The 25,172-nt window shown below is 30.9% G+C and overlaps 1 protein-coding gene across 1 annotated transcript in view; it reads right to left on the bottom strand.

The window, feature by feature from the left end:
* Positions 1-446: 446 nt before the first annotated feature.
* LOC134710801 (protein-glucosylgalactosylhydroxylysine glucosidase-like) overlaps positions 447-25,172 on the bottom strand; it is a 36,825-nt gene continuing 12,099 nt past the window's right edge. Inside the window, exons 3-14 of the mRNA XM_063571199.1 lie at positions 11,236-11,326; positions 9,106-9,349; positions 8,486-8,693; positions 7,749-7,977; positions 7,412-7,562; positions 6,593-6,832; positions 5,980-6,189; positions 4,849-4,960; positions 4,054-4,172; positions 3,253-3,350; positions 1,781-1,912; positions 447-920 (exon numbers count right to left, since the gene is read on the bottom strand). Of these exons, the coding sequence (XP_063427269.1) occupies positions 447-920; positions 1,781-1,912; positions 3,253-3,350; positions 4,054-4,172; positions 4,849-4,960; positions 5,980-6,189; positions 6,593-6,832; positions 7,412-7,562; positions 7,749-7,977; positions 8,486-8,693; positions 9,106-9,349; positions 11,236-11,326 (2,308 nt within the window). The remainder of the gene's footprint in view (positions 921-1,780; positions 1,913-3,252; positions 3,351-4,053; positions 4,173-4,848; positions 4,961-5,979; positions 6,190-6,592; positions 6,833-7,411; positions 7,563-7,748; positions 7,978-8,485; positions 8,694-9,105; positions 9,350-11,235; positions 11,327-25,172) is intronic.

Here is a 25,172-nt window from a genome sequence, read left to right on the forward strand (position 1 = left end):
TGCAATCGAATACAATTTTCAGTGAAATACATTTCATCCAAAAAAAATAAAATGAAGCTGAATCTTACAAGATGGTACTGACACTTCATTGTATAGAAAAAGCCACAACTTCAACTTTTAATACTATTGTGAAAACTACCATTTGGGCTTAAGCCATGACTTTTAATGTAATTGATTTGCATTTGTTGGAATTGGTTGGTATTTTTAAGTTTGAAATTGTATGTCTCCTATTGCAGTTGTTTTTGGTCGGCTATAGAACCATTTTTCATATTAATATGATGTGACTCATGGTCTCATATGACCACCATTTCTTATAAAAACACGAGGATGGATAAATACCTGATGAGGAACTTTCTATTTGAAATAAACACATCATAGATACCAAGAGTGAAATTTTCAAAAAATTTCCTTTGAGTTTGCTATTTTTGTTATTTTACTTTTGAATCTTAAGATAAAATATGGTAGCACGTAACAATACACAAGAGTAGCGCTGTCTCAAATCCAACGCATTTGTCCACACCAGAAGCTGTATTGACGCCAGTTGTTTGTGTCCTATTGGGAAAATCTTCCATCGTAAATACGAGCTTTCCTCTTTCGAACGTATAAGTCATGCCAATTTGTGTGTTTTTAGATGACGACTGTATTGTTAACGCCGATTGTCCGCCTGACTCATTTATCACTGTGATCTGGATGTAGCTTTGGTTTACAGAAACATCAAATTCAAATCCTTTGTATTTCAATCCTTTCATTGCCCAACGATTGACACCTGGTAATAGGTGAGGATTAAAGTCTAACTGTGATTCACGAATCCGTATTCCACCATAGCCGAAAATGACAGCCTGCAACAAACCTCCTGCTCCAGTTATAAAATTTACACATCTTGGTCCATCAGGCGAATTTGAAGGTTTCTCACTGAAGACCTGGAAAGTGTATAATGTTTATTTATATTAACTACAAATTCAAAATAAAAGTTTAAAAACATTATCCATCCGAGGCGATTTACCTTTATCGTGAACGCTCAAAGCCAAGGAGGATGAACAAATTCATAAACACTTGAAACGTTGTAGGACCAAAGGAGCATACACAATAGTAGTCTATTCCATAGATGATAATCTTTTTTCACAAGGAAGTTGACTTGTTCAAATAATGCTTGCAAAAAAGAAACGAAACAAAAAGTCTAATAGAAGAAGTCTCGTCGAAATGTTTCGAAATGTCGAAGATTTTACATTGTTATGGTAAAATAGATAAGCTTATGTTACAAAGCAACTAGATCCTTTGAGTCATGAAAGAGACAATATTTAAAAAAAAAGTAATTAATAATGAAAAGAATCACACTTTATTAAAATTAAAATCAGGTAAGTCTATAAACATTTGTATTTTGGTTGTGCGTATTCATCTTTCAAATATAATTCCACTCATCTGTTTCTGGATGTATTCCGTCGTGCCAATTTCAAACAAACATGTGATACTTGCAATTTTTCGGATGTATCACACCATGAAATACAAAGGAAATACAAAAATCTCTTTGCATTATTTCTAATTAGTTGAAAATATACACCAAGTGTCGTCAATATTGTGAATATGACTATCTTATTGAAGAAATTAAAGGGAAAATACCAAAATGTGTTTTTAATTTCAGTTTGGAAACTAGAAAGAGTGATACTCATATGCAGAGTCCATTGACAATACGACACATAAAGTTATTGATTAGTCACACAACGCATTATTATAAGATAAAGAAATAGTCTTTTTTTTATTTTAACATTTATGTGTTTGTTACCTTAAATGGACCATTTATATTTCTTAGTAGCATTTTGAACATATCTTGAGCTCTTTGTTCATCCTGCAACTCTAGCCAGCCAACAGTGTGCATACTCCAAGTTCCAGTGTCTGGCCCAAATTGATCGGTCATCTGAAATACATTATTCGCATTATATTTCGATTGACAACATATATATGAAAGCGATTCTTTCAAAATATTTATCATCGATACTTTCAAACTGGACAACAACAACAACAAAAAAATATACCAAAAAATATATGATTTTGATTTTGCCTGACATTATGCTGGTATTGTGCAGATTTTATTTATATATATGGCGCAAATGAACGATGTTTTAGTTTCGCAAATCGTTCAATTTACCTTGTTCAAAAGAGAATAGACAACTTGTATCCGTAACCGTTTCTATATCTATATCTAAAGACTTGAACTCAGTGCAATATTAAGAGATACATCTCTTCTATTTCAGAACAATATGCATCCAACTTTAGTTTTTAATATAAAAAAAACAGTAAACAAGAATGTGTCCATAGTAAACGGATGCCTAAACTGCATTATCATTCTCTATGTTTAGTGGACCGTGAAAACGGTGAATAATCTCCAATAAGGCATTAAAATTAGAAAGATCATATCACAGGGAACATGTGAACTAAGTTTCAAGTGGATTGGACTTCAACTTCATCAAAAACATTAACCTGAAAAGAAACTCACAGACCAGAAAACATAATGCCCATAAATGGGGCATAAAAACATCAAAGGTCTCAACCAGGCTTATAATTTTGTATGTGCTGATATTTTTGTCTCAGTGACTCTCGAATCAAAAAAGTTAAACGGCCAAATAAGTCACGAAGTGAGGAGCATTGAGAATTCCTAGAATCTTTATAAAATTCAGCCAAGACAATTTATTTCTGAGATGGAAAATCCATTTTCCTTTCGTACCCTTTTAAAAGTGTATCCATTGCAAAACATAAACTTTTCCGTTTATGCAAATCAGCAACTCTATAAATCTTTGATTGATATTATTTGAAATTTTTGCAAATCCTTTCTTATATAGTGTCATCGCGGACCTTTTTTTATAAGAATAAGTTTTGGGATTTTTAAAAGTTAAATAATGTCTTTGGGTTGGTTGAGCGGAAAGATACATTTCAGCTATTTATTTTTTCAAGTTTGATCTTGTGATCGTGTGGTTTATCATAAACTACGAGGAGATACACACAAACGTACACTTAGCTAATAAAAGGTATTTTGAAAACATGAAATCTTTGAAGTTTTACACAGCGACTCATAATAATCAAAGGGTTGTCTTTTTTTGGGGCTTGTTTGTTGGTCCATTAATTTTCCATTATTTTAATTTCATAAAGTATTAATAAGCGTAGCAGTAGTATATCACTGTTCACAATTCATTCGTCGATTTAGAGAAAACAAAATAAACAATGTGTACCTCTTAGTTAGTGTTCTATCATATATCTTACTTTTTCATATACTACCAGGTCATTTCGTCTTATTTCAGGGTCCATTGGCATTAACAATGGAAATCCCAGGAGAACGACATCAGATTGCTTTATTTTATCTAATGTAAAAAATCTTGACATATTTCTTAAAATTATTAGGCAAACATTCATTAAGTTGAACGAGGACTGTTTTGGGATAATTCACATGAAAATATTGTTCCATTACAATTTAAATCAACTTATTCAGCATGACCTTCAAAAAACAGTTTGCTCTCTTTTCGAATTAATGAAATAATCTAATGCACTTAAAACAGAAGTACACAAGTACGCTGAAATGCATTGTCTTCTTTATTGATCATATTTAAATTTTTATTCAAAGTCTTTAATAAAAGTTTCATCATGAGTATCATTGATCCATGTACATAAGGTAAGATAAATCCTGCAAGACAAACATAGCCGTCATAAAATCATACTCCAAATTAAGTTGATTACAGTATATAAAAACATCCACAGCTACGAAACACGATATTGACAAAAAAACTATGAAAATAAGGCAAAGGTCGGATTAACCCAGCCAGCCAGACATAAATAGCATACAATAATAAAAAAAAATATATTTGACTAAGTGCTTTTAATATCTAAAAAACTTATCTAACAAGGAAAATTTTACGTTGACCAAATAACCATGAAATGAAGTTCAGGATTACATGAACACTGCTAAACAGACATGTAAAGCATGCAATTATTTCAACGCATAAAGTCTTACTTTCTACGACTTTTTGTTTACTGCGATACAAAAATCTTTGTTAAACATTAACATACCTTTTAATCTGAATCCCTCAAACTGAGGATGAAATCTTTTACGCTCGTCAAAGAGTATTTTGAGTTTTCTTGCAGTTTTCTTATACTTTTCTATTTCTTCTTTATTCTGTAGGTCAATACTAAAATACAATAAACAGATATAAGAAGATGAGGTATCTCGAGTACCAAAGAGACAACTCTCCACCCAAGTTACAATCTATAAAAGTAAACCATTGTAGATCAAAGTACGGTCTTCATCACAGAGCCTTGTCTCACACCGAACAGCAAGCTATAAAAGCCCCAAACCACATCAACAAACGACAACTTCTATACATCAGATTCTTAGGACAGCTGCAAACAATTGCAGCGGGTTTAAACGTTTTAATGGTACCAAACATTCTTATCTGAAACAATAGTGTAAAATCAAAACATAGAAATACACACTTTAAAATATTAATTAAAATGACTAAACTCAATCACAACTCAACGCAAATAAATATACATAGAACGAATACAGCTACATTAAATCAATTGAAATCTAAATATCGATTGATTACTTGATATCTAGTTACACAATATGGAAAAACGTGGAAAATATCGAAAATATGTAAATTAATGATAATGATACATGGAAACAATTAAGAATATGTAGCAGTAACAATAATACTTGAAGACTGAAAAAGAGGATGGTATAATCCCATAAAGATAACTATACAAGAAATAACCTGTCTTTTAATATACGAACATTTGTACTCCTGCTACTACCGGTTAATTTTTTGGTGAATGTTCAGAATAGTTCATAGTCGTAAATATTACCCTTTGTAATTGTCGTATAGAAATGAAGGCAGCATCAAACTTAACTTTGCGTTGTAGTTAGTAAATACTGAATTGTTAATGTTGTAATGGTATTCGTCTGGTCCCATTACACCTGCACATATACAATAATCAATTTAGTATAACAAGTTTTGTTTTCTGTTGAAGAAATGAAATGAACAATTCGTACTTTTAACTGGAAAATATGGTAATTTATTTGTATGGTTAATACCCACTTCGTAGTGCTTTTGTTTTGACCTGCTTTAATTATATTTTCATAATTATCTTTATCCCCCCTTGTCAGTTTTGAAGTTTGTTTGTCCTTTATAAGGTTGAATGCTTTTCTAAATGACCTCGAATGTGTTTTCCAGATATGTTATTTTAGCATCAATAAAGAAAGAACAGCGGAAGACAAATTTACCCTGAATTTATTTCATACAAGGTCTAGTTCTGAAAATTTCCATCAATATATTATAAAAGAATAAACAGATATAACATTACTTTTCAATGGTTTTATCAATTTAACGATTTAAAAAACACAGTGCAAATAGAGTTGACTCTCTTTTTTGCTTTCAAAAATTTATCCGATATATAATTTAGTCACATAAAGGGTGGTATCAATTTCTTATTGTTGATTCAGAATTTCAGATTTTCAGCTTACTTATTCATAACAGGGCTTTATTGTCATCAACTCTGTAAAGTGTCAGATTTCTGACATTGATTTATGAGTTATTTGGATATAGTGCATGTTCAGATAAAATCTGGTTAGTGTTTTTTTTTTGTTTTATGAGCATTCACATGAATCAGTTGCCAATTGCGAAAAAAAGAAAGATTTTTATTTTTTTTGTATCTTAAAAATAGAATTGATTTGAGATTAACTAAAGAAACATAAACTCACTTTAGAAATCATATTAATTTATATATATATACATATATATATATAAATTTTATACCAAAAAAGTAAACTTTTTGCGGTTCCTTGAACTTAAAAACACAGATATACATGTGCAATTATAATCGAGTATCTATTTGGTTCGGGTAGGGTTAGATTCTACTTGTTATATGTATTTAGCAGTGTTTTAGGTTTTATGAGGGGTATTTTGAATAAAAAAACTAACGATAACATTTCTTCACCTAATATGTTATTCCCGTCGTCAGTTTTATTGACACGGCTTTCCCAGAATTTTGCAATCTCTAAAGCAAGTGACAATCCACCGTTGGTCAACATATCAATTGCAGCATCTTTAGATGATATGAAAATGTATTGTCGTAGAGCATATGAAACATCAGCTGTCACATGAACTTGGTATTTGGATGCTAAATCCCAAGGACACGTCTCTATACCTGTGTAATGAAATGAGTCATTCTCAATAACTGTTTTCGATTATTCGCTTCCACAATTAATGCACCATTTTAAAACAATAGACGCACACAACTATGCACGGACATAGATTAATTGAAAAACGTGACATGTTTGGAATATAAACAAAGGCACACGATACCATTGTTTAAACTAGTATTCTTGTACTTAATTTATAATTTCCTGTGTTATAATCTAGAAACCAATGTTTGTGCCTTGTCTGTCTTTTGCTCATGACGTTGCCAATCCGGGAAATTACGTTTTTACATCAATCGAGTTTTCTTATGATATTGGACCAATATTTGAACATAACAAAATTTGGTAAGTAATTGCTATATGTCAAGTGAATAAAATGTTTATTTGCCAATATTAAGTGTATTTTAATACCAGTAACAGCTTGTTCCCATGGGAATCGTGCTCCCAAATACCCAGTTCCTTTGGCGTTTGCCTTTGTTGTATCTAGCACTCGAATTCTAGAATTTATCATTAGGCGAGCTAAATTAGGGTGAAACATCATATTTGGTGGCATTATCCATGTATCCATATCCCAGTACACGTGACCTGCATAGTCATTGGATGGACCTCCAGTTTTATTGGGGTTGATTTTACCCCCACGAGATAATCCACCTGAAATTAGAATAAAATTTAGTTTAGAAGTTATCGTATTGTGAATAAAAATATTTGTCCATTAATAATTTGTCTGTGCCTTTTCTTATTCACTATATTGTTACCATATAGTAAATACTAGTACTCAACTGTTAATACGGTGCAGATTTTTGTAATTTATGTACCATTTGTCGTACCTCTGATCGATATTTGATGATGAATGTTGACATATCTAGAGAATGATTTGACGCTTCCGTTGTATGAGTGTGCCTTTAAATGGATTCGCCCTTTTTTTTTTTTACAGTTGACGGTTCAGCCCTTGTCAAACCATCTGCATATTGTTGATAAATGTATTTTGGATTTTTAATATCGTTGTGTTCGTCATTTATGAATTGCTGTCGTATTTACATCTTTTTTGTTCATGAAAATAAAAAAAGGTCGCGTCTGCAATAAATTCTACATTGGCTATTGAAATTTTTAATCACAGGTCGACCTTATGTTTTTCCCTGTGTCTCTGCTACTAAAATAAAACAAACGTATTTACTGGAATATTCTTACCCCTAATATATAAAAGTGATTCACAACATATGTACTGCTTACCTGGGCTTAATCCTATAAACGGATTGTGAACATTTTGCTTCTGTGGTAAAGAAGACAATATGTTATAGAAGGCAGCATGGATATTCATTTGGAGCTCTTTATCATCACCATGGATTTCTATATGGCCATTCTTCCAAATTCTGTTCCATTCCTTGACGAATGTAGTTTATTTAAAAACAAATGCTCAAACATAGATACAGAAAAACACATTTTGCTTTATAATCTATACATAGACTAAAATATGTTAACAATGCAAGAAAGGAATGGTTCTGATTAAACTTGACTTGTATATGTATTTAGAAAGGCAAACAAAATAATAATCGCTTGCTTTCTTCACCTGTTTATGTTGGTTGACCAGTTCATCATGTCTCATTTCCAGTGTCTTTCTGTACGATGAGAACACTTTTTCTTTATCAGTACCAATTGATGTAATTGAAATCCAGTTTGATGTATATGAACCATTGATGAATTCCTCTGATAAATGAACTTTCTCAGTCCAAACATGATGAAATCTCATTGGCTCTAAATCATCTGTCTCTGGTCTTTTGTTTTCCCCTGACCAATAACTATCATTTAATTGTAAAGTTAGAATTCATTTGGAACACAAATCAATTTATCAAGTTACATTTGAGTTAATAATCATTTTCATACAGTTAAACAGTAAACTATCTGCAAAACGAAATAGAATAAGTGCATCGAGTTTTCATTTTGGTGTTTCATCTTGTGTCACTAGATGCCTCAACTAGATTTCATATTAACTTTCCGTTAATTCAATATTTTTTTATTAGTGTTACATCTCCGTTCTATTAGTAGAGTGATAATCTCATCACAGATAAATAAACCCAAACATTGTTTGTTGTTGAATTATCAAAACATACGGGGCAGGTCCCGTTTTGAACAAAGGATCACTACATTTCGATACGCTAGGTTACGTATATTCCCGTTTAGTTACGCTTTCAAATATGATTTTTTTTTCATCTTTTTAAAAAAGAGGAAAATATCGTTACATTTTCCATAATATAATTACATCAGAAAGAAGAAAGTCAGTCATACAACTCAATATTTCTTACATACGTGGTTGAGTTATCAACTTTGACCTCTGAAAAGTTGGCGACATCTTGGCTGAAACCACCTTTTCGGCAAATAAATCTTATATCTGTTGGTGCAATCTGCTGAACGGATACATGAGTAACCAGTAGAGTGTCATATTTTCGGTGAGCAAAATACATGATGGTAATACTTGTATTTTGTGTTGGATGGTAAATATTTTGATAGAAAATGCCTAAAAAAAAGAAAAAAAAAAGATTTATTATTATTCAATAAAAATTGACAGTTTTTTTCGAAATGGCAATTAAAAATTCTGTTCATTTGAAGACAATCATTACAATGAGTGAAAAATTCAGAACAAATTTACTTTTGCTTACATCTACAAAATTAAAGTTTTTTTTACATAATAACAAAACCAATTTACCAGTTCTTATAACTGTTTTTATTCAGATACTGTCGTGTCTTATCATTGTTCTACCCGATGAAATGTCTGTCCACAACTATTAAACCAGTGGCTTATTTTACAGAAACCATAGAACATCGTTAGAATTTTTTAAAGGTACATTTTACAATATACAATGGCACTGATGATAAATACTGGTATATTTGAACATAATTGATAGCTTCCAAAACATCTACTTCTTTACCATTTAACATATCCAGGGCGTAATATCTAGAGTCCAGACCGTCATCAAACTGAACATCAACAGCTGTAGTGGCTTGTAATCTTGCTCGGTGGCTATCTTCTCTATAACCATTGTAAAATCCATTCATGTATATGGTATCACCCAAGACATTTGTAGCAATATGACCATTACCAATAGGTGGCATAAACTTCTCATCTGGTAAACTGTAGGATAGATCAATATGTCCACAGGTATTAATATTATACTAAAGTTTAATGTAAGACTTAAAAAAAATAGCATACATAACATCACGATATATACTGTATACAAAAAGACGTGTCAATACTCAATTGTTTAACATTCTATTTTAAAACAGTCTTGAATAGTAAACATATGGGGATTGTTTATGTATGGTTATAAAAGACACAAAAGAATCATTTCAATTTTATATGTTTGTCTTTCGTTTTTTTCGTGTTTTTTCATGACATTGTCAGTTTATTGCCAAATTATAACCTTTGGTATCTTCTGTCTCTCTTTTATAGGTACCTTGTTTTATATAAAAAAAAAAGACAACAGTAGTATACCGGTGTTCAAAAGTCATACATCGATCGAGAGAAATAAATCCGGGAAACAAACTCAAACTGAGGTTAACACATCAACTATACGAAAAACAACGAAACAACAGAAACACCAAAACCATAATGTTACACACACAGAATCGTTAGTACAATGATACTAAAAAATTATCAAAAATACTAAATCGTGTTAAGAGTTATCTTTGTTTTTGTATACAACACTAAGTAGAATGTAGATAACGGATAATTAAAACAGCAATGTACAGTAAGTAAACAACATTATGATTAAGTTTATAAATTTGCCCTACGATTTTTTATGTTGGACAAGCACCCAAGACAAATTGCGAGCTATTAATCGCCCCGACTCTAGGACTCTAGACAAACTTCGTTTATTCAACACTGACTAACAAGCATAGTATGCATTACTAATGAGGATAATTATAAGCAGCAGACATAAATATCACCACTGTTGACAAGACCAGAGTTCAAAATTTGATTGATTAAATTTATTGAGGGAAAAAAAGACAGCAAAGAATTAATAACTTAGAAGACCAAGAGACATAAGTAATCCCGTTCTCAAAAGATCAAAGACAGATTTGTATTCGTACTGTTGAGACGTATTGGATAGCCGATTAGTATAATGTGAAATTATTATCAAAATAGAGAATGGAAACGGAGATTTGTGTCAAAGAGAAACAACTGACCAAAGAGCAGAAAACAGTCAAAGACCAACAATTGGTCTTCAACACAACGAACAAATCCCGCACATGGAGGCATGCTTCAACCTGCTTCTAAACAATAATATATATTAAATCAGGGAAAATGGATATCACACTAAACTATATAATACATAAATGAACAAAACATTAGATATAAAAGATACGCAAGACCAGCAAAGGCCAAAAGTTCCTGACTCAAGTTTGGACAGACGTAAATGAATGTGATGTTCCAGATATTACTGTAGGATAGACTATTCATAAAATATATTTATGCTAATGCACTTTACCGATGACGTACCTTCTTGATACTAGACACCAAGCATCTTCACTGTCACATGGAGAATAGATTGAAGAGTCAACAACAATCAGACATCGAAACAAATAGAGGCAAATTGATATCACAAACTGCAAATAACGAAACTGGTATTTTTCAAATTTGCATAAACAAACGCAAGATATGTCGTCATGCATTTTCTTACAGCCAATTAAGCTTTGTAATCATCCTGATTTTTATTAATACATAGACATAGGTTTGATTTAGGTTGTAGCCCTGCAACTACCAAATAAAGCCGACGTTATATTGCAATGCTGTAATTCCCAAGTGATAACGTTTATTCGTTTTATTTGCCATGGAACATTTAATTTTATTCTGTTATTTCATTGAGTTATTATTCATATGAGTTGCTTTGACATATTCATTTTTTCATTACTTTATTTGTCTCAGACTCCACGCAGACGTCTTATCTTTAAAAAGGTATCGCTAAAACATACAGTGTAATATGTTTAGGGAATTTTGAATTATTTCAAAGATTCACGGTTTAAATAAAAGCATTGTCAAAAATTAAAAACATATTTACCTTTCTCATGGTATGTTTGTAATGAATACATTTCTTAGACTCCAAGTGATAACAGAACGTGTCTGTACTAGGTGATTTAGATATTGCACAACTGGTAATCAAACCATAGGTATATTATTTTATATTTTTGTTATTTTGAGTTGACGACTAGGAGCAGGAAATCACTCAAATGTTTAGAAAAACTTTGTAAATGTAAGATAATGGAAAGAAACGGTATGTGAAATTAAATAATGTAATTGTAATAAAAGTCCACAATACTAGTAGTACACATAATAATATGAACTAGCTTTCATCTGAGAATAAAGTAAAAAGATGTGTGAACTGCTATTTGTAGTAACTAAACTACTTTTCTACCTCAGGCATAGATTACCTTAGCTGTCTTTGGCAACACTTTTAGGAATTTTAAATCACTATGCTCTTCAACTTCGTACTTTATTTGGCTTTTAAAACATTTCTTTGAATCGAGCGTCACTAATTAGTCTTTTGTAGACGAAACGCGCGTCTGGCGTATATATAAAATTGAGTCCTGGTATCTATAATGAGTTTATTTACAACCACTGGGTCAATGCCACTGCTGGTGGAGATTTATTTCCCCGAGGGTATCACAAGCCAAGTAGTCAATACTTTTTGTGCTGACAATAATTATCATTTATATTGTTTTATTTATAAATTAACTGTTAACAACATTTTGAGTTTTTTAAAATACTTAGGTTTTTCTACCTCTGGCATAGATTACCTTAGATGTCTTTTGCAACACTTTTAGGAATTTTGGATCACTATGCTCTTCAACTTCGTACTTTATTTGGCTTTTTAAACATTTTTTTTATTTGAGCGTCCCTAATGAGTCTTTTGTGGACGAAACGCATGTCTGGCGTATATATAAGATTTAGTCCTGGAAGCTATGATGAGTTTAACTATAACCAATATTGAAAATAATTATTAAAAAATATGGCCTGCATGTATTGTAGAGGAATTGTCACGGTCCTTTTGTAACTTATAAGTAGTTCATATCCACCTGTGTTTCTGAGAGGGTGACGGAGATCATATAAATTCAACATGCAAATTCCAATATATAACGACGAAAACGTCAGCAAATCGATTACATCTAAACGTTATACGCTTAACGTTAAATGCAAGAAAACATTACCTGTAACAAAATCAGGAATGAGGCAGCTGTCTTTACCTGTTTCGTTAATTGATAGCGTTTGATTTTTGAGTTATTATGGACTTTTTTGAATTTGACTTGGAGTTGTTTTCTTTTTACATACATGCCATTCAGATAAAATTCAAAGTTACATTTAAACTCTTAACACAAATGTCAGTCTGAGAGAAGGGTAATTTGTGCACATGTTTTTCGAAGATGTTTTTAATACTTTGTACTGTAACGTTTGACTCTTGTTGTCCTGTCTAGAGACAAAACTGGAGAGAATAATCAAGTCTATTTTTGTAATCCAGCAACAGGTTATTTATTCTATTAAGAGAAATTTCTTAATCACAAAAAGAGATTACACACTGACATGCCAGATTCTTCTATAACTCTAGCAAAATATAATATGTTAACTTACATATCGGTTGTCACAATAGATTTTTAATAAGAGCTATTCCAATCCTCAAACGGGACGTTTATTTTTATTCCGTGTTGACATAATTGTTGAAATCAGCTCTTATGCTAACAGTTAGACAGCAGAAAAGCAATCGACTCACACTGTGTATTATCATCTATTTACTTTAATGTCTATGCTGAATTTGTACTTAATTTTAGTCCGTTCGAATTATAGGAATTACTAGTAACTGATTAAAAGGTAAGATTAAATCTCTTACTTAATGTAACTAAGGATACACTTTAAGTATATGTCATATTTTAAAATTGACTGCTTATTATTGAAATATGTTATGTCTCTAACATTAATCATGCACCCGACTATGTAAACGTTGTATGGTCTCCGTCAATATGTACACCGATACGATGTGTAAGCATCTCAAAACATAAGAATGGTCATTTTGTCTGTTTATTCCAACTGTGTTCTATTCCCTCCCTTGATAGAGGCATCAATTCGAATAAAGTCAACTGTAAGATGACTTCTTGCAAGACACAAGAAAATAAAAACTGATGAAATCTATGTAAAATGAATTGGAGCAGGATCTTACCCGTCAAGAGTACCTAATCCATCCGTTGCTAAGTATTTAGGTTTCTTTGTTGTGTTTTGTGTAATGTTGTTTGTGTTTCCGTCGGTTATTTTTTTTTGTAGTCAATGTCAGTTTTTATTTGATTTATGAGTTTGCCTGTCCTTCTGGTATCTTTCGTCCCTCTTTTGTATTCGACTTATGAGTTTGATTGCTCCTTTTGTATCTTTCACTGTACTTTTAAAATAGGAGAATATTCCATTTTAGCGAAATTGCGGAGCATAAGTCAAAAAGTGCTGCATGTATTTCTGATTTAACTTTCAAACGTTTTATGTATTCGACTGTCCAACCGTTTGTCGAACTCTTTGTAATAAAATTTATCCCAAAACACGTGTCTTGCGTTACTACAGTACAGTGGAATAATCTTTCACATGAGGGTTTGGATGGGGTTTTACAAAATAGAGATCAACGTGCAGAAAGAGCATAATAAATGGTTAAATAAAATATAGAGAAAAATAGGCCATAGAATAACTAAAAGAGAAATTAGGCCATAGAATAACTAAAAGAGAAAATAGGCCATAGAATAACTAAAAGAGAAAAATGGGCGAAACAAAAATGTAGATAAAAGAATTATCGAGAGCTAAAATTTTAAGAACAGAGAATCATTGGCAAAAATTCCAAAAAATATAAAAGATAGAAAAAAATTGCTATAAAAATTTAAGAATACAGAATTGAAGGATCCACTCCTCCAAATCTGTATACAATTGATGTGATGTAATCCCCTCATTACCTCGACAATTTAACTTTTAAAAATATACAGTGTAAGCCTCAAATTGGTGTAAAAGATATGACCCGAACTGTCATAAATTTGACGTGGTGTTGTTTTTGTGTTTCTTTTATAATTTTTTGATACTAACATTGAAATAACCCATAATACTTTAGACTCTGAATCGACGTGTTGTAATACATACTTCTATTTTATTTCATGTTTAACACCCACCATTTTTGTCATAAAATGCCCTGTACCAAGTTAGTAAAATGGCTATTGTTACATTTTAGTTCGTTTCTCTGTGTGTTACGTTTCGATGTTGTGTCTCTGTTGTGTCGTAGTTCTCTCATATTTGATACGTTTCCCTCAGCTTTAGTTCGTAACCCGGATTTTTTTTTCTCTATCGCTCTACGAATTTTGAACAGCGGTATACTACTGTTGCCTTTGTTTAACAGACGTAATACTGAGCATTCGAAACAAGAAATGTTGGCTTTGCTAATTGATGCACTTTGCAATATATAAAACTGTTAACATTGGAATAAATCGTTTTATCTGCTTGCAAAACACATATTTCAACCACGAATTTATCGGTTTGTTTATACAAACACAATCAATGATTTCTCGAATCGCACTTTTCATAAATTGATAAGATTACATAATATTTGTAATATTTTTTTTTAGAATCTGACTTATTTGTACGTAACTTTTAACGACTATTGTCATGTAATACGAACAAACATCTGTTTAACGTGTAATTGAAAAAAAAAAAGATTAAAAGGAATTGTCTCACGAAATATCTTAGACAAAAAGGGAAACTTTATTGGAATTAATTGACACTTATATACGGTAACAACAGTCACATGGTAAAAAGATTTCTTTCAATTGTTTTGCACTAAATATTCGTTTTTCTATTTTTATACAACATTTTGAACACCATTAAGGTTGCTGTACCTTACGTTAGCTGATTGTATCCACTAAGAAAAAAATCCCGTATCGCATCACTGTGTAGCATCATAACCGGATAAAGGTTCTCCGAAACAAAGAAACAATGATAGCAACAGGTATCTATTCACCTCCCTCTACGGTACAAAAATATTCGCCGTACAAATATCCGCTTGTTTAAAAGAATTTCTATGTTTAGATACTTGTTTATTTCAAAATACTGTGTCGTTCATGATTAAACCGATGTAAATAAACTTAACAAAGATACCAGAATGGAATTTGCAATAAATAATAGCAACAATATTAGAAATTGATAATTAGAATAACTTCACATTTGGGTTTTCGGTCGCTTCGGATGAAATTTCATCCGGAAATGATGTAGCACAGTTTTCTATCCGGACTTAAGGGCATACGATACAGTAACAGGGGAGGTAATGACGTTGCTAACGTAAAATTGTTTTTTGTTCGCGACGTCAAACTGTGACATAGCGGGAAAAGATGGATTTTTCGACTGATTTTTATCATTTAAACTGATTTAATTTGAAACGAGTGCATGGACACTTATTTTTTAAAATGACATTTTGTTCAAATCTGCCGGGAGATTACGTGGACAGAATTTGATAAAATCTGTTATTAGTGAAATTTTATTAATTTTGATAAATATACAGCAAAAAATAAAGAGTTATTTCTCAATAAAAAAGTCATAAATTTTTATGATACTTAAAAAATTCAGAAATTACAATTTATTTAACAAAATACAATTTGTGTTTATCTTTTATTAACACAAAAAAGTTATGGCTCTCTTTCGAAAGAAAAATACGTTCACAAATCCGAATTATGTGCAAATATACAAATTTTCGACTTCATTTTACTGAAAAAGTAGCACGTGAAGGTATATTTCACTCGAGACAATGTTGTTTTAACTAAGAATTGTGTGTCCGTAAGTTCCAAAAATGCATGGTTGGCTACTTTTCCTGCACTTTTATTATAGGAAGAGACTACCTTTGAAGATTTTTCAGCATTCAGATCTACATTTATTTAATACAGTCGAACCATACGAGGAGTTTCAAAATAGTCAGGGAAAAGTTACCTCCCCTTTTTTTAATTTCCTGTCACGTAGCTCAGAGTAAAAAACTAAATGGCCTGGAGCTGCTTCATTGTTTTTTAGTGTTTGGATGGTAAAAAAGCGATATTTTTAAATTGAACAAAGTAATCTGAAACAAGGTAAGGTAAGCTTAGAAGTGTTCCAAACATGGGATAAAAATTGGAATTAAATATTAAGTGAAAAAAAATAACAAAAATATCCAAATCTTTCACCAAAGCGCTAGTGCTAATAACAAAATAAAAAGGAATTGGTCAAAATGCTTTCATTGTATGTTTGTGAAAATAATTTTTTATACAAAATTAGTTTCTTTCGATTGATATAGGAAGATGTGGTGTGAGTGCCAATGAGACAACTCTCCATCCAAATAACAATTTAAAAATTAAACCATTATAGGTTAAAGTACGGCCTTCAACACGGAGCCTTGGCTGTTAAGGGTTGCGAAGGGAACTGGAATGTAGAAGAGCCGAGACACATTTAAATGTTAAAAGCATATACATGAATATATGAATTTTTAGTGATACGTGATAATGTTGATGAATGATTTTGGTTCAAATCTTTTCAATACAAACCGAGTTGAAATGTGATTTATGAGTTTTGCGTGAAACATGTATATCTACATTGATTCATTATGATATCATATTTTCATAAAGCTGTGACTAAAAATCGTGTCTCGTGTTTCTAATATAAAACGACTTATTGACTAGGACTTACTAAAATGGATACTGATTGAGTTTACATGTTTAGATGTAGATTTTAGTTTACAATTTGGATTAGATTGTATCTGATTGGCGGTTGATTAGGGAAATCAGAAAGTCATAATCGACAGTGGAGCCTAAATTTGACGTTGGTAAGCTGAATTAAAACAAGAACATGAATTCACTAAGTTTTTACATTGAAAACTTTAACAATATTAGGAAGGAAAGTATTTTTAGTTTTTGCATAAAAAATTAACCAGGGTTGGTATGATTGCCAATTAGAAAACTCTCTACAAGGTAACAAATGACAAAAAAACTATAAGGCACCGTACGACCTTCAGTAATAAGAAGAACCCAATCTGGATAGTCAGATATAAAATGTCCCGAAATGACAAATTTAAAACAATTCAAACGGGAAAACTTAAGATTTATGTACAAAATGATAAAAGAAAAACAAATATGATATGCAGCAACACATGACAACCACTAAAATTACTGGATCCTGACTTGGGGTACAGGCACATATAGAATAAAGCATTATTAAACTAGTTGGAATGCACCAGTTCCTAGATGCACACCAAGAAGGGAGATGTATACAAATTGGTCAATCGACGGTAAAATAGCCATACATTCTGAATCTGAGAGTACAAACACCAATTTCATTATTATTTTGTTTTACTATAAAATCGCCTATCTAATAACTTCTATAATTACTTTTTGTTATGAAGAAAACAATATAAAAAAACAGTAACTCCAGATGTATCCGAGATTCAACTTAACAGTGAACGTAAACAGAAATGGACAAAACAAAAACAAAATAAGTTTATGCCCAAATTTCCTTTTTGCAAGGTAATTCACAGCTTTCAAATAAAATTGAGAATGGAAATGGGGAATGTATCAAAGAGACAACAACCCGACCATTGATGACCATAAATGACTAGATGTTATTTTTTTTTCATATCGGTTAATACATGTTTAATCAGGTACTGTAATTTATTGACTTTTACTGCGTTCTCAGTCATTTAACGTTTACGTATTGAGTTAAATATCAAAGTGGATATAACTTACAAAAAAAGCCTGAAACACTAAAACGCAATCATTTAAAAAATTTTATGATAGAAAATTTGATTATTAAATGCAGGAACATTTATTGTTATGCATTGCTACACGTGTATCGGGTGTTGAAGACAGAGTAGAATAACACTCTGTAATTACTATAATAACGACCCATAAACCAAAGCTCTTGTTTCAAGTAAATTCTTTATCGAAATCAGAGATTGTTTTGCTGAAAGAAAACAGCTATTTGAATGCTTGAAAATAAGTTAAATCTTACTAAATCACATTACGTTGATATAAAATATGTTGATAACAGAAGGCGTTTCAATTTGAAGTTGTTTAAATGACTTTAATAGATGTATAATTGTATTTTTATACTTATAAGATATATAAAGAGATGTACGTTTCTTGCACCTGTAGCTTTCCTCAACTGTTTGAAACAGTTTGAATTGTTTTCATCCAAAGCATATATGTAATAGTGCGCCAACTCTTCTATATCAATATAAACTGATTAAATAAAGTTTAAAACAATACATTAAACATTAAAATAAAAATTCAACCTTGAAATGGGTTTATAAATTTGTTATCAAATAAATTTAAACTTTATGAATTATTTTCCTTTTGACAAATCTTTATTTATTGTTATGTAGTGTTGTCATTTAAGCGACATATATTTTTAACATTGTCATAAAGCGGCAGACTTTGTTAGCCATCAACTCAGATTCCAACCATATTTTTTTCTTACAATGTCCTGAACCATGTCAAGAATATGACAGTTGTTATCAAACAGTTTTTTTCTATGTATGTTGGCTTTTTTTAATTTTGAACTTCGGTGTTTTTGTTGTGTCTTTGTTTCTCTTTTATTGTTGATGTGTTCCCTTTATTTTAGTTCTATGTAATCCTGATTTGGTTTCATTCAATCGATTAATAGCTTTTGATCACAGGTATACTACTGTTGCCTTTAACTATAAGAGAGTAGTTTACCATTCAGATATAAAATAAAGAAGGAAAAATATTTGTTGTTCAACTTTTTTTACTCAGAACCTTTAACAAATGTTCACATTATTGTCATTTATTCATCATAAAACTTTGTTTCTCTAGGCGCATTTCTTTTGAACAATTCTAATGAAAGTTTTGTTTTTTGCTATAAAGTAAGCGTAAAATAGAATTGAGAAAGGAAATGGAGAATGTGTCAAAGCGACAACAACCCGACCATAGAGCAGACAACAGCGTCCTTGAGCTGGTTCCTTAAAAGTGCCTATCTTTATTTTTCATTATTTACCACACATTTACGATATTATAGAATACATCATCAAGGTGTTGCAAACTATTCAAACAACAATAAAATTTCAACTGAGCATATTCATGGCACACCAATGATAATATAACAGTAGTTTATCGATGTTCAAATCTGATTATGTATTAAAACTCAGGAGTAATAAAATTAACGGTACCAATTTTCTTGAACCAAAAGTAAACGTGTTAAAGAAAAAAAGATGTATTTTAAACATCTTTTTTTCTTTAACTCATATTTATGGTGGACGTACATAAAAATAGTGAAAAAAAGATATCAGTGTCATCAATCAATATGTAATTGTATGTTATGAAATGTAAGATATCTTTATCAAATACTATATTAACCGCTGTATTTTCCTGTGCACGGAATATTGCTGTATAATACACTTAACACATGAAATTATTAAACGTGTTGTTTTCCATTTTTTACATCCCTGGGTCGATACCTCTGCTGGTGGACTATCAGTCCATGAGGGTATATTCAGCTCAGAAGTCAGTACTTCGGTACTGACATGATTTAAAAAAACTTTTTCTAAAATTATCAGTTAATAAATTTTGAAATGATTAAGAAACTATGGTTATAAATTTCCCACACTTTAGTAGCAATATACCAACCTCACCTGCATTTGGGATATATATTTCCCAACTAATTCAATATTCAAGAGCTTGCAGCTCTTACTCAGACTTTGTAAAACGTCATCAGTGTCTGAGTAGAAAATTGATGAACCAGGGGTATGTCAAAGAACGTCTCGTCCTTTTTCTTAAAAGGTTCACTTGAAGGTACCAAGCCCTTGTTGATCAACTTCACAAATAATACACGATGGTCTTGAAGTATAGATTCTGCGTACTGATGTTGTTTATCATCTTATCGACGTGTATTATAGTTCTTTCATTTGTCTTTATTCTAATATTATTATTACTTTTGCTGTTGAATGGTTATATGTGATATCCATTTGACGTGGCTTGGTATTGATACATCTCGTCAATGTGTTTGTATTGTCTCTCATTTTTGGGTGGTGTGTTTTGTATATGCGACTTTTTGTAATCACAATCATTCAATCGCGTAGTGGAATTAACTATTTGTAGATTTTTATGAAATCTATATATAACTTTTTGACTATTTTGAATCTCGGTCTATTTCTGAAATTTATTCATACATACTTTTGATTTTTTAACCCTGTGTGCTAACGTTGCCTATGCTAATTTTAAAGTTGTTTGTATGTAAACTGAACGACAAATTTATGTGACGTTTAAAATTTTCTGACGTCAGACACACACATCAATTTTTTTAAATTGGTATACGATGATGACTGCTGTATCCATATTTTGACTATTTTATTTATTGTGTCTGTTTAGTTAACGCATCAATGTAAATATAACTGAATTTGATATGACTGTCATCAAAGTGAGCGCTATAAAACCAGGTTTAATCCACCATTTTCTACATTTGAAAATGCCTGTACCAACTCAGGAATATGACAGTACTTGTAATCATAGACTTTCCGAATGGATTTTTTCTCAAAGTTCAGTATTTTTGTGATTATACTTTCAACTCCATCAGGCAAAGTTGACTTTATATGAATTTGGCTATTTTTTAAAGTTTTTTTTTGTCATATAGCTCTTCAACGGGTTCGGTACCTATACATCTTTGGATTTCAAATATTTGGCTTTGAGAGTTCATAATGAAGGTGAATCTAGAAAAGCGCTTTGAACTCATGTACTTATTAAACGTGTTGTTTTCCATTGTTTAACGATACTAAGTTTATACAATATTTAACACCTGACGCTTGTGGCGTCTATATAAAATTCATCAGTGGTACTGAAATAAAAAAAAAACGTTTGAAGGCCAATAAGACATAAGATTAAAGTGCATTACAAAGCAAATATTCCAGTGAGTTGTTATATATAGGTCTTCCATGCATATTGACAGAAAATCCTAAGTGCTTTGAGAAATTTAATATTCAGAAACCATAAAAATAGATAATATATGTCAATAAATAACTGCTATGTAAATGGGTGACTTAAGGTATTTTTCTAATGCCAATAAAGATACAATTGCATACATGTGATTTTTATGATAACATAGCGTCATTAAACATTTGTATCATAGAAAATAACGGACATGTCCAAATTGTTAAAAACAGTAACCGTCCTCATTTACTGGTTGCTATCATACATTGCTGCTTAGTCTTAAAGTGAAACCGAGTTCAACTAGTGTTGTATGGGATTCAAAATTTCTTTTCATAGTTTGTTTCCAAAGTAATGTTTGTTTACTTTTGTTTGTCTGAACACTCTGTTGTCCATCTTTCTACGACTTTTATATCTTAATTGCATCATTGGTATCTCATAACCTTATCAAGTGATTATTGACGAAAATATTAGAAGTGAATTTTATAATCAAGGATAATTATATAGAAATATAATCTTGGAAAGCACAGAAGATTACATCAGTTATATCGCATAATTTGTATATCATAATAAAGAGATAAAAGAAAATATATGCATACAGATCAAATTATGAATAAGATACACAATTAATCAGAATATTATGACTTGATTGTTAAATGAAAACGTATCCTTTGACGAATGTATTATATCTAAAATCTTAATCTTTTGTTAGATTGCTAAAGCTCTGTAATATGCATACTCTCGTCTTTTGACATAGTCAATCCTTTCCGTTTTATATCCGTTTCTTGCTGTTGTTTTTTTTAAGTTGTTGGTAAATCGCATAAAATTTTAACTTTCAATTCAAAATTTCTTGACCGAATTAATGGTGTATTGTTTTTATGTTATTTTAAAAAACATTACCAGCAAAGTGTAATAAATTCTTTGAAACTGACCGCCAGATGGTGTCGTGATTTTTACAGAAGTGGACATTTGCTCATATACAAGCTGCGATGTATTGTTTTTTATCATTTTCATTTATTATTTGAGTGAGAATTTACAAGGTGGGTAAATCATGTATATAAAGATCGAGTAAATCCGTCGACACAACGAGTCTTGATCATTTTGGAAGTCAAGCGGTTCACTCAGTGTTTGTTTGTTACTTTGATGTGTGTCTTCCTAATCAATTAAAGAAACTTAAGCAACGGTTAACTAATTTCTTCTTGATTAATTACTTCAATTTAGAATGAATGCAGATCTTTAGATAAGTGTATTTTTCTGTAATTGAAATTATTAATTTGCTATGTTTATTTTTATTTGGAATCATGAGTTTATGAATCGATGACACCATCTTTTTAAGTTATGGCCTATAGTACAATTGTTACCGCTCCATGTTTACTGTACAAGAAAGTATAATATGTTGACGGTCATAGATATTTTTCCGAAATATATGTTATGTCGAGCTCAACAATGCAATGTCTTGTAAGAACATTTACGATACGATTGTCTTTTTTTGTGTCTTTTATTGAAATGAAATATCTTTAATTGTGTTAAGTGCAACGAAAACGAACAGTGCCTTTGCGTAAGTTATTAAACTCTCAATTGTCAAATGTTAAAATAATTAAACGTTATTTAAATGAAACACAATATTGACTTAGAACTTGCCAAATATCATTTTTGATTCAGTAGACAAAACCAATTTCAGACTTTAGGAAAATATCGGTTAAATGATAAGATTTCTTTTTTACTTGCTTAGTGTTCAATGACGACTAACGATCGTGAACATTGGTATCAGGGTAGCTACACGTTTTAAAACTATAAACTAATAATACATAGCGTCTTAGGTGGAGTGTCTACATAGACTTGATCGTCATGGAATCTTTGTATTTGAGAAAAATAAAGGGTTGCGTTAAGGAATCGATTTGTCCCATTGAAAGATTTTTAAGTCTTAAAAGTTTAGGTCATGAAACATTTGTATATAAGCCTTCTTGGTAAAAATGAAATTGAATTTGATGCGACTGTCTCACAACCATTTTTATCTTCAAAGAATTGCAGTGCCAAATTAAGAAATAATTCCTTCATGTCATACTCTATGCTCATTTTAACATGGGTAGGCTTTATATTTGTCGATATTTTACACTGAGAGTTAACGAGGTGTAAAATGTGGTCAAATATAATGCCTACCCATGTTAAAATGAGCATAGAGCACGACATGAAGGAATTATTTCGATTCTAACATGACAAATACAATATATTTATAGGTCAAAGCGTACCAAAATAACGTAAGAATGTTTGACTGTTCCCGTTTTCTCCCCGAGGAGTCTGTATATTACATTTCATATTTGATAAGTTTAAGAACAACGAGCAGGGTAAATGTATGTTGTTTGATAAAAATATATAATACAAGTTTATGTTAGCTGCTTAAATGTAAATATTTAAAAGGATAACGATGGAAATAACGTTACTTATAAAAAAATCCGTGCGCATGTGAGGAACATATTTTTTGTACTCATTAGAACACGGCTTTGTTAACAAAGCGTAATAAGGACGTCATATTAAAATTAAGAATATGACAGTCGTTTGGTTTGTTCGAGCATTCAATTTTGTCATTTGTTATGGGACTTTCCATTTTGAATTGTATTTTGGAGGTCGCAATTTTTTTTCTTCTAATTTCTACTCTTGTAAAGTGAGCATTTTTTCGAAATATTCTAGAAAAATCTGTCTATACTATTATAATATATATTAAACTTGATTAAACTTGATACGATATATACACCAGGGTTTAAATACTTATTAGCGTTTCCCCGATAGATGGTTGTTAATTACATGAAAACTATTACATAAAGGGTTCTAAATGGTAAAGTTGAATTTATACCATCAAAGTTTAACGGACGCCAACATGATTTGACTTAATTTGTCAGAATATCTGTGTCATAGATGACCACAAATACGTTCTACTTTTCGTATTACCAATTCATTTCTCATGGGATATCTCATGTGATAAGAGGTAATTAATTATTTAAATACCGCAATTTTGTTTAAATGCAGCTTCATTTTATACGTAGTTTCTATCTTACGGAGAGAATACAGACAATTTATTGAATCAGAAACGATGTATGTTGCAATAATGTTTCAATACAAATAAGTCGTTATTGCAGTAGCAAAGAAATAAATGAATCTGATAGATAACATTAAAATTATTTGATTAAATTTTTTAAATGTTAAAGTTTACATAAAAAATATCCAGTCGTTTACGGGGAAATACAGAATAACGTTAAGTTTGATTGTTATTTCTAGACTATTCTGCCAAGGGTTTACATTTACGCATATTTTATCACATTTCTCCTTATTAAAATTGCTTGTAATCTAAGATTTAGTAGCAAATTAAGAAATATAGAGCTTTTAAACAAAACCTTCATTGGTAAAGCAATCACCGGATCAACTTATGGTCACCAAGGGACCTGTAGCCATAGATAAACATTTTGTAGTCTTTCATAGATTTGTAAAATCAGCTAAGGGACACACAAGTAGAGTTAATAGCATATATTTACATATTTCTTTTGATTATGAGGACAAGTCGTTTTAAAACTTAATATAGAACATACCTAATGGTGATATGAAAATATGTAGTTAATCTTTTACTTTTCTCATTGTCTGGCTTCATATACAAAATGACCATACTCACAACTGATTTTCAATGGGGATTAATTGTTATATTGAACTCTTTACACCTGAAATAATGAAGTGAAAATCCCCGGAATCAATTTGTTAAGGAAGTATATGAAGCGAAAGAAATGAATGTGCACTTGATTTATTTTCTTTAGTAGTGAAGTTAATTGTATGAAACAATATTTGAAAACAGAAGTGGAGCTTTGATATTGTAAACATTTTTTCAAAGTAAAAAATAAAGTCATCAAAGAAACTAGGCATACAACTTTGTACGCAGGACTACAGAAGACTCATCAGTGATGATCGATTAAAAACTATCAATGGCAAAATTAAGCACGAAACACATACAAAACAGTATTTTCTCTTTCATCTTTCATTGTTTTTCTTGTATAGTTTA

Source organism: Mytilus trossulus, chromosome 3, assembly GCF_036588685.1.
Source record: "Mytilus trossulus isolate FHL-02 chromosome 3, PNRI_Mtr1.1.1.hap1, whole genome shotgun sequence".
Lineage (NCBI taxonomy): Eukaryota > Metazoa > Mollusca > Bivalvia > Mytilida > Mytilidae > Mytilus > Mytilus trossulus.